This window comes from Corythoichthys intestinalis, chromosome 18 (genome assembly GCF_030265065.1).
Source record: "Corythoichthys intestinalis isolate RoL2023-P3 chromosome 18, ASM3026506v1, whole genome shotgun sequence".
Classification (NCBI taxonomy): domain Eukaryota; kingdom Metazoa; phylum Chordata; class Actinopteri; order Syngnathiformes; family Syngnathidae; genus Corythoichthys; species Corythoichthys intestinalis.
In genome coordinates, this window is record NC_080412.1 from 32709607 (window position 1) to 32724753 (window position 15147).

The 15147-nt window shown below is 45.1% G+C and overlaps 2 protein-coding genes across 9 annotated transcripts in view; both read left to right on the forward strand.

Annotated features, from left to right (window-relative positions):
- synj1 (synaptojanin 1) overlaps window positions 1-6982 on the forward strand; it is a 29072-nt gene extending 22090 nt beyond the window's left edge. For 4 of the 5 annotated variants that reach the window (XM_057821055.1, XM_057821056.1, XM_057821058.1 and 1 more), the window contains 8 exons: window positions 44-335; window positions 461-794; window positions 865-993; window positions 4432-4473; window positions 4851-4903; window positions 4998-5187; window positions 5252-5460; window positions 6225-6982. In XM_057821055.1, the coding sequence (XP_057677038.1) occupies window positions 44-335; window positions 461-794; window positions 865-993; window positions 4432-4473; window positions 4851-4903; window positions 4998-5187; window positions 5252-5460; window positions 6225-6980 (2005 nt within the window). In that variant the 3' untranslated portion in view covers window positions 6981-6982. The remainder of the gene's footprint in view (window positions 1-43; window positions 336-460; window positions 795-864; window positions 994-4431; window positions 4474-4850; window positions 4904-4997; window positions 5188-5251; window positions 5461-6224) is intronic. The other variant, XM_057821059.1, reaches the window with a different exon arrangement.
- A 568-nt stretch (window positions 6983-7550) lies between these two features.
- On the forward strand, window positions 7551-15130 carry cfap298 (cilia and flagella associated protein 298). Of its 4 annotated transcripts, none has more exons than XM_057821060.1 (8): window positions 7551-7598; window positions 8988-9129; window positions 13506-13673; window positions 13764-13831; window positions 13901-14059; window positions 14602-14733; window positions 14796-14891; window positions 14965-15130. In XM_057821060.1, the coding sequence occupies exons 1-8, from the start codon at window positions 7596-7598 to the stop codon at window positions 15073-15075; spliced, it is 879 nt and encodes a 292-aa protein (XP_057677043.1). In that variant the 5' UTR covers window positions 7551-7595; the 3' UTR covers window positions 15076-15130. The 4 variants fall into 4 exon arrangements, with proteins under 4 accessions (XP_057677043.1, XP_057677044.1, XP_057677046.1 ...); XM_057821061.1 differs by lacking the exon at window positions 7551-7598 and adding an exon at window positions 8342-8495; XM_057821062.1 differs by lacking the exon at window positions 7551-7598 and adding an exon at window positions 8370-8495 and having other exon boundaries at window positions 8991-9129.
- The last annotated feature ends 17 nt before the right edge of the window (window positions 15131-15147 follow it).

The following is a 15147-nucleotide window of genomic DNA, read 5'->3' on the forward strand; positions in this document are numbered from 1 at the left end:
TCTCCCTTCTAGAGAATGAGATGTGCTGACAGTGGGTTGGTAGGCCGGTGGTGGCTGTCATGGACGTGGACATCCTGGAGGTGGATCCGGAGGCCCGGCATCAGGTCTACAAGGATGTCATTGCCCTGCAGGGTCCACCGGACGGCACAATCCTGGTGTCCTTGTGCTCTTCCGGACCGGACGACTTCTTCGACGACCCACTCATCGACGAGCTGCTTGACAAGTTCGCTAACTTCGGCGAAGTCATCCTCATCAGATTTGTCGAGGAGAAGATGTGGGTGACATTCCTGGAAGGTTACTCTGCTCTGGCCGCTTTGTCTCTCAGCGCCTCCACTGTAAGTTGGACCTTTTATAATTATCGCTCCATATTTTGGGTCACTTTATTTTTCCGAATCATCCAAAAAAGCTTTGAACTCGATAAAAGTTTCACTTTTGACAAAGCTGATAGCGATTCTCGTAGGTTCTGGGGAAGGTGATCGACATCCGCCTGAAGAGTCCTGGCTGGATCAAGAGCTTGGAAGAAGAGATGAGCGTGGAGCGGATCTGTGGGAGCGTCCCCGCCTCGGCCAGCTCCAGCCTACTGGCTGAGGACGCCGACCTTGGTGATGATGACTATGACATGGAGGGCGACGTAGATGAGGAGCTGGAGGCGGTTCTTCCCCAGCATCTGCAGCCTTCCCCTGGCTCCGGAGTGGGCTCCTCACCAGTACCATCGCCACGTGCCAGCCCCTGCGCCTCTCCCACTCACGGAGACAGGCCCGGACGCAGTGCTCAACCTGTGCGACCGTCACAAGGTAAGCTTTATTTTCTGCGGCTGGCGATGACTCGGCCTGGCACTGAACGATTCCTCCTTTTACGCCCCAGGACCTCCTGTCGACTTCCAGCCCGGGGCACCGACACCTCAAGGCCTGGAACCCAAACGTGCGCCCCCACCTCGACCCAATGCGCCCCCGGCAAGACCCGCGCCCCCTCAGCGCCCGCCGCCGCCCTCAGGTAGGGAATTACCAGATAAACCAATTGGGCTAAGAGAAAGCATGTTCATGTGAACAGTGCATAGGATTATTCCATGAGACATATTCCTTCAGTATGATTTGGATAGTGGCAGTGTTGTTTTCGTCAACGATGACGATAACAACAATTTTTTGTCAATGAACAATGTTTTCATGATGATGACGTGAAGATGACGAGCTAAAAAGGTATCTTGGGAGACTAAAACGTAACGAGATGGATGCCAGTTTCAGAGAGATCCAGATTGAAAATTGGCCATCGTTTCCGTCATATGTTCACAATGTGTGACATTTTCTTATCCTACAGTGGGGAGAACAAGTATTTGATACACTGCCGATTTTGCTGGTTTCCCCACTTGCAAAGCATGTAGAGGTCTGTAATTTGTATCATAAGTTCTCTTCAACTGTGAGGGACGGAATCTAATACAAAAATCCAGAAAATCACGTTGTATGATTTTTAAATAATAAATTTGCATTTAATTGCATGAAATAACTATTTGATACATCACAAAAATCGAACTTAATATTTGGTACAGAAACCTTTGTTTGCTATTCCAGATACCAAACGTTTTCTGTAGTCCTTGACAAGGTTTGCACACACTGCAGCAGGGATTTTAGCCCACTCCTCCATGCAGATCTTTTCCAGAGCCTTCAGGTTTCGGGGCTGCTGCCGGGCAACACGGACTTTCAGCTCCCCCCATAGATTTTCTATCGGGTTCAGATCTGGTGACTGGCTCGGCCACTCCAGGACCTTAAGATGCTTCTTACGGAGCCACTCTTTAGTTGCCTTGGCTGTGTGCTTTGGGTCGTTGTCATGCTGGAAGACCCAGCCTCGACCCATCTTCAGGGCTCTCACTGAAGGAAGGAGGTTGTCAGCCAAGATCTGGCGATACATAGCCCCATCCATCCTCCCCTCAATATGGTGCAGTCGTCCTGTACCCTTGGCAGAGAAGCAGCCCCAAAAAATGATGTTTCCTCCTCCATGTTTCACGGTTGGGATGGTGTTCTTGGGTTGTACTCATCCTTCTTTTTCCTCCAAACACGACGAGCCGAGTATAGACCAAAAAGTTCCAATTTTGGTCTCATCCGACCACATGACCTTCTCCCATTGCTCCTCTGGATCATCCAGATGGTCAGTGGCAAACTTCAGACGTGTCTGGACATGCACTGGCTTCAGCAGCGGGACCTTGCATGCGCTGTAGGATTTTAATCCATGACGGCGTATGTGTTTCCGATGGTTTTCTTCGAGACTGTGGTTCCAGCTCTCTTCAGGTCATTGACCAGGTCCTGCCGTGTAGTTCTGGGCTGATCCCTCACCTTCCTCATGATCAGTGATGCCCCACGAGGTGAGATCTTGCATGGAGCCCCAGAACGAGGCAGATTGACCATCAACTTGAACTTCCTCCATTTTCGAATAATCGCTCCAACAGTTGTTACCTTCTCACCAGCTGCTTGCTTATTTTCCTGTAGCCCATCCCAGCCTTGTGTAGGTCTATTATTTTACCCCTGATGTTCTTACACAGCTCTTTGGTCTTGGCCATTGTGGAAAGGTTGGAGTTTGTTTGTTTGAGCATGTGAACAGGTGTCTTTTATACAGGTAACAAGTTCAAACAGGTGCAGTTACTTCCGGTAATGAGTGGAGAACAGGAGGGATTCTTTAAAAAAAAACTAAGAGCCGAAATATTTACTAGTTGGTAATGTATCAAATACTTATTTCATGCAGTTAAATACAAATTTATTATTTAAAAATTATACAATGTGATTTTCTGGATTTTTGTATTAGATTCCGTCCCTCACAGTTGAAGAGAACTTATGATACAAATTACAGACCTCTACATGGCTTGCAAGTGGGAAAACCAGCAAAATCGGCAGTGTATCAAATACTTGTTCTCCCCACTGTATGTGTAGTTAGCACGCATCCTAGCAATGTTTTGGTCATGTCACACATGACGTGTCGCACGGCCCCAATGCACAAACGCTCCACACGTGTTTCCACTCCAGGCTCCTTTTGTGATACTTGTGTCAGGTGCTGCTGGGTAAGTTTTGTTTTCTTATCTTGGCAAAATATGCCATGTTGGTGTAGCCTTTAAAGGTCTGTGCTGAGTGATCATCACACACTAAATGTAACTTGACGCGTTAGCATAGCATTCACATTAGCATTTACTGTAGACATGTGCCGATTACCAGTTTCAAGGTATAGCGTGGTATGAAAACGTCAGTTTCAAAAGCGCAAAAATTGCCCCAAAGGTGTTAGGTATTTTTTATGTCCCAAAAATGTAAAGAGAAATCCCTCACAACTGCAAGGCTCAACCCTTCCCAAACGGTAGTTGCTCAGTGTCAGTGTGTCAGCTGTGCTACACGATGGCTGGAGGAGATGAAACTCCTGAACTTTTTCCCCCATCGAAGAAAACGAAATCGGTGTTATGGGAATACTTTGGCTACAGAAAAGTTACAGATTGCCGTGGCTTATGGGAGGAGGACCAACCGACATGTAAAAACATGTTTGCGGAGGGTGGTTGCTGAGGATGCAATACCTCCAATAGGATTTCGCATTTATACAAAATTAAAGGTTAGTAAACAGTCATGAACATTTCCCACCAGCTACGAGAGTTAACACCAGCGTGTGTAGTGTGTCTAGCGGTGGTTTTTGTCTTTCTGGCAATTGTCTGTGTTGAGAAAGAGAGTGTGTATAATGTAAACATGATACGAGTCATACACACGTGCTTTTTGTGGAAAATAATTGTATTGTTTTTGTTCTGATAGTAATAATGTTGAGCTGTGGCTGTGGGTTTAGGCTCCTGTTTAATGGAATTTTTTAACCCAGATATTTCAAAGTAACACATTTTAGTGCTGTAATTGCAATACCGTGAAACCGTGAGATTTTATACCGTCAGAATATCAGACCGGCATATGCCTAGCATTTAGCGTGCTGAGTGTCATCTTGAAGTTTTGGAAAACTTTTTACATACAGTTCGTGGCGTCCAGTTAAGTTCAATTAATTGAAAATAATGTAGTTTTCCTGCTGAGTGTGTATTATCATCACCAAGATGGTGATGTACACGCTACAATTATGTGCTTATCTGTCAATGCTAATTCAAAATGGTTAGAAACCCATTATTTATTTATTTATTTATTTATTCGTGGAATAAAACTTTTGAAGTTTACAGACAAAATGTTTCATTGATTATAACTAGACGAAGACGAACAAATTTTGAATTGACTAAATTATGACTAAGACTAATAAGTATTTTTGTCCAAAAGACTAAGACTGAAATTAAAAGGGCTGCATCGTGGGCAGTGACATGCATGTCATGGGCTCCATTTTGAAGTGATCATAAAGGTCCATATTCAGACTTCTAGGGGATTCTTCGCATTACTTTTATGTGTGACAATTGTGTGTTTTGGTTTCCGTTGTGCTGCAAAGGATCAAAAAGCCCGGCTCTTCCTCGGCCTGACTCCGCCGCAGGTAAGTGACATAAAGCAGCTCGAATTTATACTTAAACCAGGGTCAAGCATTTCTTTGTCAAAATATTATAGATGTAAAACCCTGCCTTTTCAAGGACAAAAGACTTATTTATTGGAGGAAATGGCCCTGTACTTTAGATTTGAAGTTTTGTTTTTATTACTTAGGGGCATTTAATTTTTTTTTCGTGGAAATATCAGACTTTTTTGCAAAGGCAGAAACGTTTTGGCCCATGGACCTACTGCTGGACCCAACAGCAATGAACATTTTCACAAGTGCCTTACTTGCATGTGTTGATGTCCTCCAACTTTGACATTCACTCCTTCATACATGGGGGGCAACTTGGTTTGACTTGCATTTGTCTGTCGTAACCCTTTCAGGTCGAGGTCAGGTCGCCGCTGGGCCCCCTGGACCCGGAGGTGCCTCCCGGCCGGTAGGTTTCCAGTGCAGCTTTTCACAAAAATCTTCTTGATAATGATGCTCCTAGACTTAACAGTGGCATTTCAATGATACCTGGTTTTCTACAGAATTTGCCCCCTCGAGCCGGCGTGATTAGCGTGCCTCCACAGTCACGTCCCTCTCCTCCGTCCCACCCCGGAGCTCCCCGACCCATCCCAGAAGTTCACCCAGGAGCACCTCGACCCATGGCCGACACCCACCCCGGGGCCCCTCGACCGGTACCTGGTGCCCCGGCCAAAGCTTCTGACCTTCCTCTAGGTGAGCACGCATGTTATGTGGCTTACCAAGCAAAATACTATTGAGATGAAACTCAATTCTGCAGCGCCATCCACACCAGCGGGAGCCGCTCCAACCGTGCCTCCTGCTGTGAGAGCGACGGTACCTCCGGTCCAGTCCCAACTGCCTCCCCCGATGCAACCCACGCCTGCCGCTGCTCCCGCGCAAACTTTGGCCTCTCCAAAGCCACCGCCCCGTTCCCGCTCGCATCATGCTCTACCCCCAGATGGCGCCAAAGCCGACTCGGCCCCGCAGGTGGGTGCCAGTGCCGATTTTTGTCCCTCTCTCTCCCAGCTTTGACAAAATGGACTTTCCTTCTTTCCTCGCTCGTCACAAGCTTAATACATTCCTTTCGCTTTTCTTTCTCTTGATTTGTCGATCCTCTCTCTCGCAAGCCGGAGAAGCCTTCCGGGTGACAGGTACTTTTCGTCTATCGTCCGTAGCGCATCTGAACCCCACCCCCTTTTTTGTACTCCTGAGTTTCCTTTCTGCCAACTCAAGGACAGAAATGTGTGCTTTTTTTATATGCTAGGATCATTTTTGGTATGATTTCACTCATCTGTGCTAGTGTTCATGTGTGCTAGCTCGACGTGGGCTATAAAATGTCCTTTCTGGCAGGCAGGACCAGTCTTGGAAGTCTCTACTTCCTTTTTTTTTTAAGCAAACTTATCGAGCACAGTGGGTCTTAAAATGTTTGTTTCCACCAGCTGTTTCAATTTGTACCTCTCCAATGGAGAGTTCAGGTACCCAAAATTTTGTAGAGTAAAATCCAGCTTCTACAAGGCAGCACCAGTCCACTCCTTGACCTCCTTTTGGGCACCTTACGTTTCAATTGGCGCCCCATTTTTGGTACTCTTATATGGTGCCTTAAATCTGGTACACAGTACTGGCTGTTCTGCCTGACGCACCCTCCCAAAGTTTAGAACTGGACTGGAGCCTTCTGGTGGAAACATAGTGCCATAACAGATGGTCAGCGAGTAAGCTATAAGATTGTAATTGATGTTCGCTTTGTGTGTCAGACTAACGGGCTGAACGGCGTCCAATGGAAGCCTATTGACTGGGACCCCCTCGATTTCCTGTCCATGCCATCATCCCACCGGCAAAGCATCCCATCCCCGACCTGCGGCTCCAACCTGAGGGCGCCGCCCGCTGTCCCCTCCTCTTCAATGTCACGGTCAACCTCGCCGGGTGCCGCCCTCCTTCCGCCGCCGCCGCCTGCCATGCCCCGAAGTCGTTCACAGGAAACCCTGCGCGCTTCACCCAACCCCTATCCTGCTGAGCCGCTTCCCGCCCGGCCCAAGAGCACCAACCCATTTGTCCAGACGTCCGCGCCTCCCCCCCAGGGCCTCTCTCGTAGCGCGTCCCTGTTAGTGTCCCTCCCACCCGTTCTTCCGCCACGTCGCCAGCCCCCCAACTGGGTCACCTTCAACGACGACTTCCCCCTCCCGGCTAGAAGTGCCACCTTGCCCCCGAGTTCCGCCCCCCGCTCCGAACCAGACTGGTTGAGTAACATGGCGCTCCCGACACCCCTTGTCCCCGAGCCGGACTGGTTAACCCCTACGCCGGCATATCCCGCCTGCTCGGCAAAAACTCTGCCCGCTAATGCCACCCTATACCCCGAGCCGGACTGGTTAACCCCAACCCCTGCGATAGCAGCCCTCCCGAACCTCCCTCTTCCCCCTCTCCCGTTGCGGACCGGCACGGCGGTCCCCATACATCCCGAGGGATCCAGTCCGAGCTGCCTCTTTTTCCCCAGAGAGCCGACAGAACGGTGATCTAGACATGTATAGATCTATAATAGACATATACAAATATGTATACAGTATATATGTGCGTGTGTGTTAGAGTATTTAAATTCAATTCCACATCAAGAGCCGGAACGTGCACGCATACCCCATCTGTTTTAAAAATATACGCATTTTTAAATGAGCTGTGGCCGCAGTTCTATACAGTATATCAAATATATATCAAATACAAGCTCCTGTGAAATATCAACGTGGGTTTCAGTACTTTCCAACATTTCTCGAAGCAAGGTTTATCAAATGTTTCGCGGCATGTCTTCCAGCAGAGCTCAGTGCTGACGGCATGTTTTGGCATAACGCAGTACTATACCGCCGTATAGCGCAGGTGGACTGTATTTTCAAACAATCTGCGGCTGCGGTTCTACTCTATGTGCAATAGCAAAACGGGGTCACGCTGTGCTCACTCTACTCATGAATGTATGCCGAGTCCCACAACTGTCACACTGTACGAATACAGTTGTTTATGTAGAAGCCTTTAGTGTGTGTTTGCACAATGATACTTAAGCCACTGAGGTTGAACACCTGACACACATTCCAAATTTGTTATTTTGTTCAAGAGCAACAAGCAGGTGTGCACGTGTAGTGCGTATGGTACGTGATGCACACAAAGGCTACATTCTTCATTTTGGTCTTAAGATTCCAGCCGACTCTCAGATATGTGGTAAAAACTGTGGCGTGTTATGTGTGGTGTTTTCAGGGTGCTTTTATTTGTCAGTTGTAATGCACAGTAACGTGAGAGTGTTTGAAACCCGCAACAGGAAAATTCATTCTTAGCCTTGTTTGGAAAGGTGACCAGTGTTGACTTAAAATATGAATGAAAGCCAGCTTCATTATAGTGTTTCAGTGAAAATATCCATTCACTGCCATTAAAAGGCATCATTTGTGTGTGAAGTAGAGATATCGATTATAAATAGATCTATATATCCTAGTGTCCACAAACCAGCAGCTTTTCTTTGTGTTGCATTGGAGATTTTATTGGCCACAAAATGGCTCCCTTTGTGAGGTCTGTGTCCCCCCGATGCCCCCTTTTTAATGAATGGCCGAAATCCATCGTAAGTTATATGAGTGTACCGGTAAACATAATCTGTATATGTATTGTATTAAAGAGAACACAAAAGTCAACATTGAAGCGGCGATTCATATTTATATCCGTGAATATTCCATATTACCATACACGTCGATTGCACATGTATGTATAAAGGCAGTTTATGTTGTATGTATGCAAAAAAAATAAAAATGAAAACGAGTGGTAGTGGTTTTGGTTTAATTTAGAAACAAATTATTTGCAGTTTTACAATCAGCCTCTGGGTGGCAGAAGTTGTGAGTTGGCCATCATGGCCTGCCGCGCATGAGGCTAACAAAGAAGAACTTGGAAGCGAATCGCCAATGTGAGTTTAGAAACATAAGTTGCTAAGTCACCGAGTGTAAACAAATGTGAACGTCTGTGAGTGAGCGTGGACGTTTTGGTGGTCTTTTGCGCCGTCACAGGTAAGTGCGGACTTTATAAATATCCTTTTTAATACTCAGCACGAGCTAAAAGCTATATTAATACTGCGGTCAACGAGTTGCTAACCACTAAATTGCATTTTTTTACGCAACAAAAACTCAAAAGATAAATTTTGAACTAATTTACAGTCCATTTACTATAGTGAAAATGTCTACGTCATAATATTGGAACGTGACATCACCGTAGGATTTCGTTGACCAATTTTTCGCGCGCCTAGTAAAACGTTCAAAACAAAACTTCAAACAAGTCTTGCTCTTTAGTCTTAACATTTATTTGCGTGGTAGCATTTAAATATTTTATATGAGTATTTATTTGTTTGAAAATTCCTTAAAATTTTGTGTTTAATGGTGACCCATTGCACTGAAGTGTGCTTGCAAGCTAGGGGCTAGCTTGCGGCTGGTTCTCGAATTTAGTCCCGCCCACTTTGGTTGTTACCATAGTTACGGTGTGTTTGGTCATTACATTGTTTTCAGAAGATGGTTATTCTGCACGTCAAGCGCGGGGACGAGAGCCTCTTCCTGTATAGCACCAGCGTGCTCGAAGCCATCGACGTGCTCGTGCGAGACATCACTGCCATTTACAATGGGAGGCTCAAAGTGGACCGAATTTGTGCAGGCAAGACACTCTTTGACTAAAGCGTATTGTAAAAAAAAAAAAAAATTCTACGTCACAAATGACATATTTTAACATGGTATGAGATTCTGACGGTATGATAACCTGAAGCAAAAATATCACGGTTTTACGGTATCACAGTATTACAATTACACCTCTAAAAAGTGTTATTTTCAGATACCTGGGTTAAAAAAAAAAATACTTTGAACTATTTTTCAAAACAACATATTAGCAAATTGGAACATAAGTATCATGACTTATTCAAAATAAAATTAAAATAAATGCAGTCCTTCAGTTGAGCCTAAACCCTCAGCCACAGCCACATTATTATCATCAGAGCAAAAATAATTGAATTATTGTCCAATTTCCGTATTTGTTTAACCACAGCTAGACACACTAAACGTGCTGGAGTTAGCTTGTAGCTTGTTTGAAACATTTATACCGGCGTTTACTAACCTTTAATTTTGTATAAAGCGGGTAGTGGTCATGTATATGCAAAATCATATTGGAGCGAGCCCTGTCACGATAACAAAATTTAGTGTGCGATAATTTATCTCAAATTATTGCAATATTATTGCGCCCCCCCCCCCCCCCAATTTTTTTTAACCAATTTACAATAACACAGTGAGAATACAGTATATATTAATAGATCAAGTACACCCATTGACACGCGATGTTTACTCTTAAATTCAAAAATACTTTTTAAGAAATCACAACTAACAACAATAGACCATGCATCTTTTAAGTAAAAGACAACAATATTAATACCACACAGAATAAAATGTATTTTTCAAGAAAAAAATAAAATTGCACTTAATAACTTAAGCATGTAGGCAAATGAAAACTTTTCCCCTCATAGCTTCTGCTATGGCGTTCCATGTGTAATATTCTGATTAGATGTTTTCCGAGGCACCCTGAAGCGCACGCAACGGTGATGTTGTTTTGTTCATGTGATGCGCTGATTGGATGTTTTCCGAGGCACCCTGAAGCGCACGCAATGGTGATGTTGTTTTGTTCATGTGATGCGGCAGTGAGAGACACACAGCCTTCCGAGAGCCTCAGGTTGAGGAAGTGTTGTTAGCGCCGTATTAATAAAAAAACAGTGTCAGCACGTCGTGTGTTTGATATCATTGCCAGAAAAACACACATAATAGGACACCATACAACTTCCTTTTTAATGTTGTCCTTATAATGATGATCTGCTGCATCATAAATCCCTTTGTGACTTTCCACTTCCATGATGGAGCGTTCTTCGTCCATGCTCGCTGGTTAAACCGTGAATAAGCAACTAGGCTGTTGACTCCAGGCTCTGCTCTGCCCATTTTGATGGATGCGTCTCCGGCAAAAATAGAAAATAGCCTAAATCAGGGGTCCCCAACGACCGGGCCGCGGACCGGTACCGGTCCGTGGCGCATTTGGTACCGGGCCGAGTAGAAATAATAAATATTAATGACTGCATTTTGGCCAATTGACTTTGGCCTGTGCTGATTTCCACACCAATATCCCTGTCTACTCTAGATATACAACTACAGGATAGGAAGTTGTCATAGAGATGCATTGATTGGACTGTTAGCAGTACATCTTGTTTTGTATATCTATGTGCGCTTGGCCTCGATAATAACGTATGACGTTGGGCGGGCACATCACATTTGTTCCTGGAAATAATTAGCCCGCACACTAGAATGACTGAAAAACAGACGTCTTGGACAGATTTTTTACGGGGAAAAGGGAACCTGACTGGCCAGAAGATGAGCCTACAACTTCAAAGAAAACAAAATTGTTGCTACTTACCAATCACTAAAGACCCACGAACTGCGAAGGAGTGGATTCGTGACCCTCATGTGAATAAACCGAGTGATTCGAGCATGTCTGTGCAACAGGAATATCAGCTCGTAGAGATCGCAAATCAGGCGACTTTAAACGTACATTTGAGACAACAACTTTACCAAGGTTCTGGATTAAAGTCATTTCGGAATATCCTGACATCGCTAGGAGCGCACTATAAACTGTGCTACAATTTCCAACATTTTATCTTTGTGAAGCTAGCTTCTCTTGCTCTCCCATCTCCGGACCATCTCGTCACAATGAAACACGCTCGGGCCTCCCACTGATTCAGCGGGTGAGTTGTATTTTCCCTGCACTTAAAACGACGGGGCTAAAAACAAATCTTATTTTATATTTGCTGTATTTTTCTGCGGCACATTGCCGATGTTCTGACAAATTTGGCATGCGCGTAACGTTGAAAATGACCGCGAATGCAGCAATTCCAAAGTACACACTACAAAGTTTCTTTAAAGAAAGGAATATTAACTTACGTTTGCCATGTTAACTGCACACAACTGCTCGCAGCTCTCTCACTTAACGACCTCGCCGTGTCATTAAGCATTAATTTACGCCATTTTTGTGTTGCACGTGTATGTTTATGATGTAAATAGTTTTTAGCACCGTTGGATAACATTGATAGTCCAACTGAATATAAAAGAGGGCTCCACAAAAGCTTTAGGAGCAAAATTTTATAAGGGTGAGAAATTTGACAGAACACCGGTCCGTGAAAAAAAGACCCAAATCACACCGGTCCGTGGTGCAAAAAAGGTTGGGGACCCCTGGCCTAAATCATCCGGCGGGCTCTGGCACGCCGGAGATGGTCCGCAATCAATCCAGAGCACTGACGCGGCCGGTATACGTTGAACAATAGGATATAATGGGAACGGATTGGCTCCAGCGCTATTTTTTGCCGGACCTGGATCGAAGATTCATGTGGCGTAGTTGGTAACAAGGAAGTCGAACTTTCAACAGCAGCCGCACGCGCATGCACACGAGGCGATAAATTGCAGCGGAAAAATTACCGCTATCATTTTGATTTACCGTGCGATAAATGGAATTATTGCATATTGCGACGGGCTTAATGGCGTACCGCACGCAGGCTATTTTTAGACCGTGACGTCGCATCGTAAAGCGGAAGTAAAGCCAAAGTGGGACATTATAGACCCGCCCTCGCATAGACCCAACGTAAAAAGTGCTACATTTCTCCGGTAATCTTTCAAAAACGAACATGCCGATCACGCATTGCTTTTTTGGAACTTGTAGAAACGACTCTAGACAGTACGACACATGAAGGATGTTTTCTTCATACGTTTCCGGAAACCAAAAACACGGGAGGAAAAAATGTGAAGACCGCATCAACTTGCGCGGACTTTAACACCAGCTCAGCGAATCCATTCACGTTTCATATGTACTAAACATTATGTTGGGTCGGCATGGTCTTTCAGAGGACAAAGAGGTAAGCCATATTTATATTTGTAGCGTAACGTTGTGCCGTACTGCTTCTGTCTGACAATGAATGACCTGAAAAGAATTACAATGGTATCGGACTACCACTGTTACCGTTTCTTTTATATATATATAAAAAAACAACTTTAGTAAGGGGGAAGTGTGAATAAATTATAGGATTAAGATGTGTTATCAATGAAAAAATTTAAAGTGTTCGTTGGCTGTCACTGAGTAGCATTTGCGATCGCTACACAAAGCTAACTAAATTACCCCCAAGAACGGTAAGAGACGTAGGACAACCAGAGGATATATAAGAAAGAAAGGGCTGATGGTAAAGGATAGCTTGTTGAAACAGGAAAATGTCATTGTCAGTCGCGTCGATAAAAAAAGCTAAAGCTATGCTTAGGTTGGCTCGTTTTTTCCATCTTTTTTCAGCCTTCGACACTCAAGCCATCTCTTTAACTGAACATTTTTATGTTCTTCCACATCTTTGCCAGTCAATTTGGCACCAGGCACATCATTTTCGAAGAGAATTGTTAGGTTTAGCTCTGTAAACATCTCCTTCGTACACAATTTCCATTCATTTCCTATTAGGGACAAACGGTGGCTTGTCCCTACTTAGCAACAGTAGCTAATGTCATGAATATCAATGAGCGGAAGTGACGTGTTGCTTGCGGTACGCCATTGGAGCTTTTGCCTTCTCTTGAAGCCATCCTCCGCAAACATGTTTTACATGTTGGTTGGCCCTCTTCCCCTCAGCAGCAGCTCAACTTTTATGTAGCCGAAGTATTCCCATATCAACGACTTGCATTGTGTAGCACAGCTGACTCACTGAGCAACAACTGGAGGGCTAGAGGTAAGCCCAGCAGTGAGGGATTTGTACCCTTGGGACATTAAAAATAGCTAATAACGTAGGAATGGTATGACAGAAAATTTTAGTGGTTTTGAAACCGTGACGTTTTCATACCATGGTATACTTTGAAACCGGTAACCGGCGCATGTCTAGTTTATGATTGTAACCTGACCAGTGGAAGCCATTCATTGTGGCACGCAGGTTATTTTATATAGAATACATTTATGTCTTTAATCAGATTTCTCCACCTTTTTAGAAATGGGCGAGCTTGCCGAGCACGGCGTCACCCTGCCACCCAACATGCAAGGACTGACGGATGAGCAACTGGTGGACCTGAAGCTAAAGGACGAGTGGGAGGACAAGTGCGTGCCCAGCGGGGGCGCCGTCTTCAAGAAGGACGATATCGGCCGGCGCAACGGACACGGTGGGAGAACGTCGGCCGCCTTTAAAGAAAGAACATGTCGGTTGGTCTTTCATTTTGGAATTAAATGTTGAATTGCCTTAATTTTGGCAGCGCCAAATGAGAAAATGAAAGCCGTGCTCCTTAAAACTGTGGACGAGGCAAAGGCTTTAGTCTCCAAGGTGAGTCTCGAGCGCAAATATCTGCCGAATAACAACTTTCCCGCCTTACTCGGTGATTGTTTTTGCCAGAAACAAGTGGAAGTCAACGTGTGCGTGACAATGGCAATGGTGAAGGAAGCGCTAGCCCAGCTGCGGGGTGCAGTTATGATCGTGTACCCCATGGGGCTGCCTCCACACGACCCTGTCCGGATGGAGTTGGAGGACCGCGAGGACCTGGCGGGGACGCAGGTGAGTCCGCCAGTGACAATTAGGGTACATGGGGCAAGGAATCATTCTAGGATATAGTACAAAACAACGAATAAACAGAAAAAACAAGCTATTTTCATCCTTCTGCCGTGAATTGGAATGAGTTTTACTAGTAAACGTCCGTTCAATTTGAACTGGGAGGGCGACAACGAATGAAAATTCTGCCGCCCTCTCACTTCAAACGTATTGGACGTGTACTTGGGATGAACTCATTCCAATTCACAGCAGGCTGTATATATGCTCTGGTTTCAGTGCTTTTGGCGGCACTAGATGTCCAATCCGGTCAAAATGAATTTAATGTCTAGCACAGTCAGTGGCAGCCAGTGAGCTAACGTGGACACTATTTATAATTGAAGATTTTTAAAAAAAAACGATATATCGATTCTTGGCGGGAGCATGTTGATAAACTTTTGGCCTACAAAGTATTGTGATATATCACTTTTTCGATATACAGTATTGTCACGGCTTTAGTGACAATCGAGACTTTTTAAGAAAATGTTTTGAAAAATGTGGCCGTCCGTCAGGCGTCGCTGCAAGTGCTGGAGGAATCTGAGTGTCAGCTGTGGTGGGCGGCCAAGGAAATGCAGCGGGACAAGAAGCTGCGGGACTACATCGGCAACAATGACAAGACCAAGCTAGTGGTCAAGCTCCAGAAGGTGAGGATTTGAAGGAGTGAGAGAAGAGCAGCGTTTTGTGACATTGTGGTTTTACTGTACAGAAAGGACAGGGGGCGCCGGCGAGGGAGCCTCTTGTCACCAATGAGCAGCACAAACAGATGATGATGCATTATTACAGAAGGCAGGAGGAGCTCAAGGTAAGGGAAGTGTGGCACAAAACAAGCTAGAAAGTAAATTTTGGATATGAGTTAATTCCACACCCATCCCCAGAAATTAGAGGCGGCAGATGATGACAGCTACATGGACTCTCAGTGGGCAGACCGCCAAGCCCTGAAAAGACAATTTCAAGGCCTGAGCAACATTAAATGGGGACCCAGGTAACCATTTGGACCTTTCCCAGCCCATCAATTTCTAAATAAAAATTCCCACACTGTGACTCCGTTGGATAAAAGG

Coding starts and splice junctions, on each gene's coding strand:
- cfap298 (XM_057821060.1), top strand. Junction 9,130..13,505: donor AGTGGACCGAATTTGTGCAG/GCAAGACACTCT, acceptor CCACCTTTTTAG/AAATGGGCGAGCTTGCCGAG. Junction 13,832..13,900: donor CAAAGGCTTTAGTCTCCAAG/GTGAGTCTCGAG, acceptor TGTTTTTGCCAG/AAACAAGTGGAAGTCAACGT.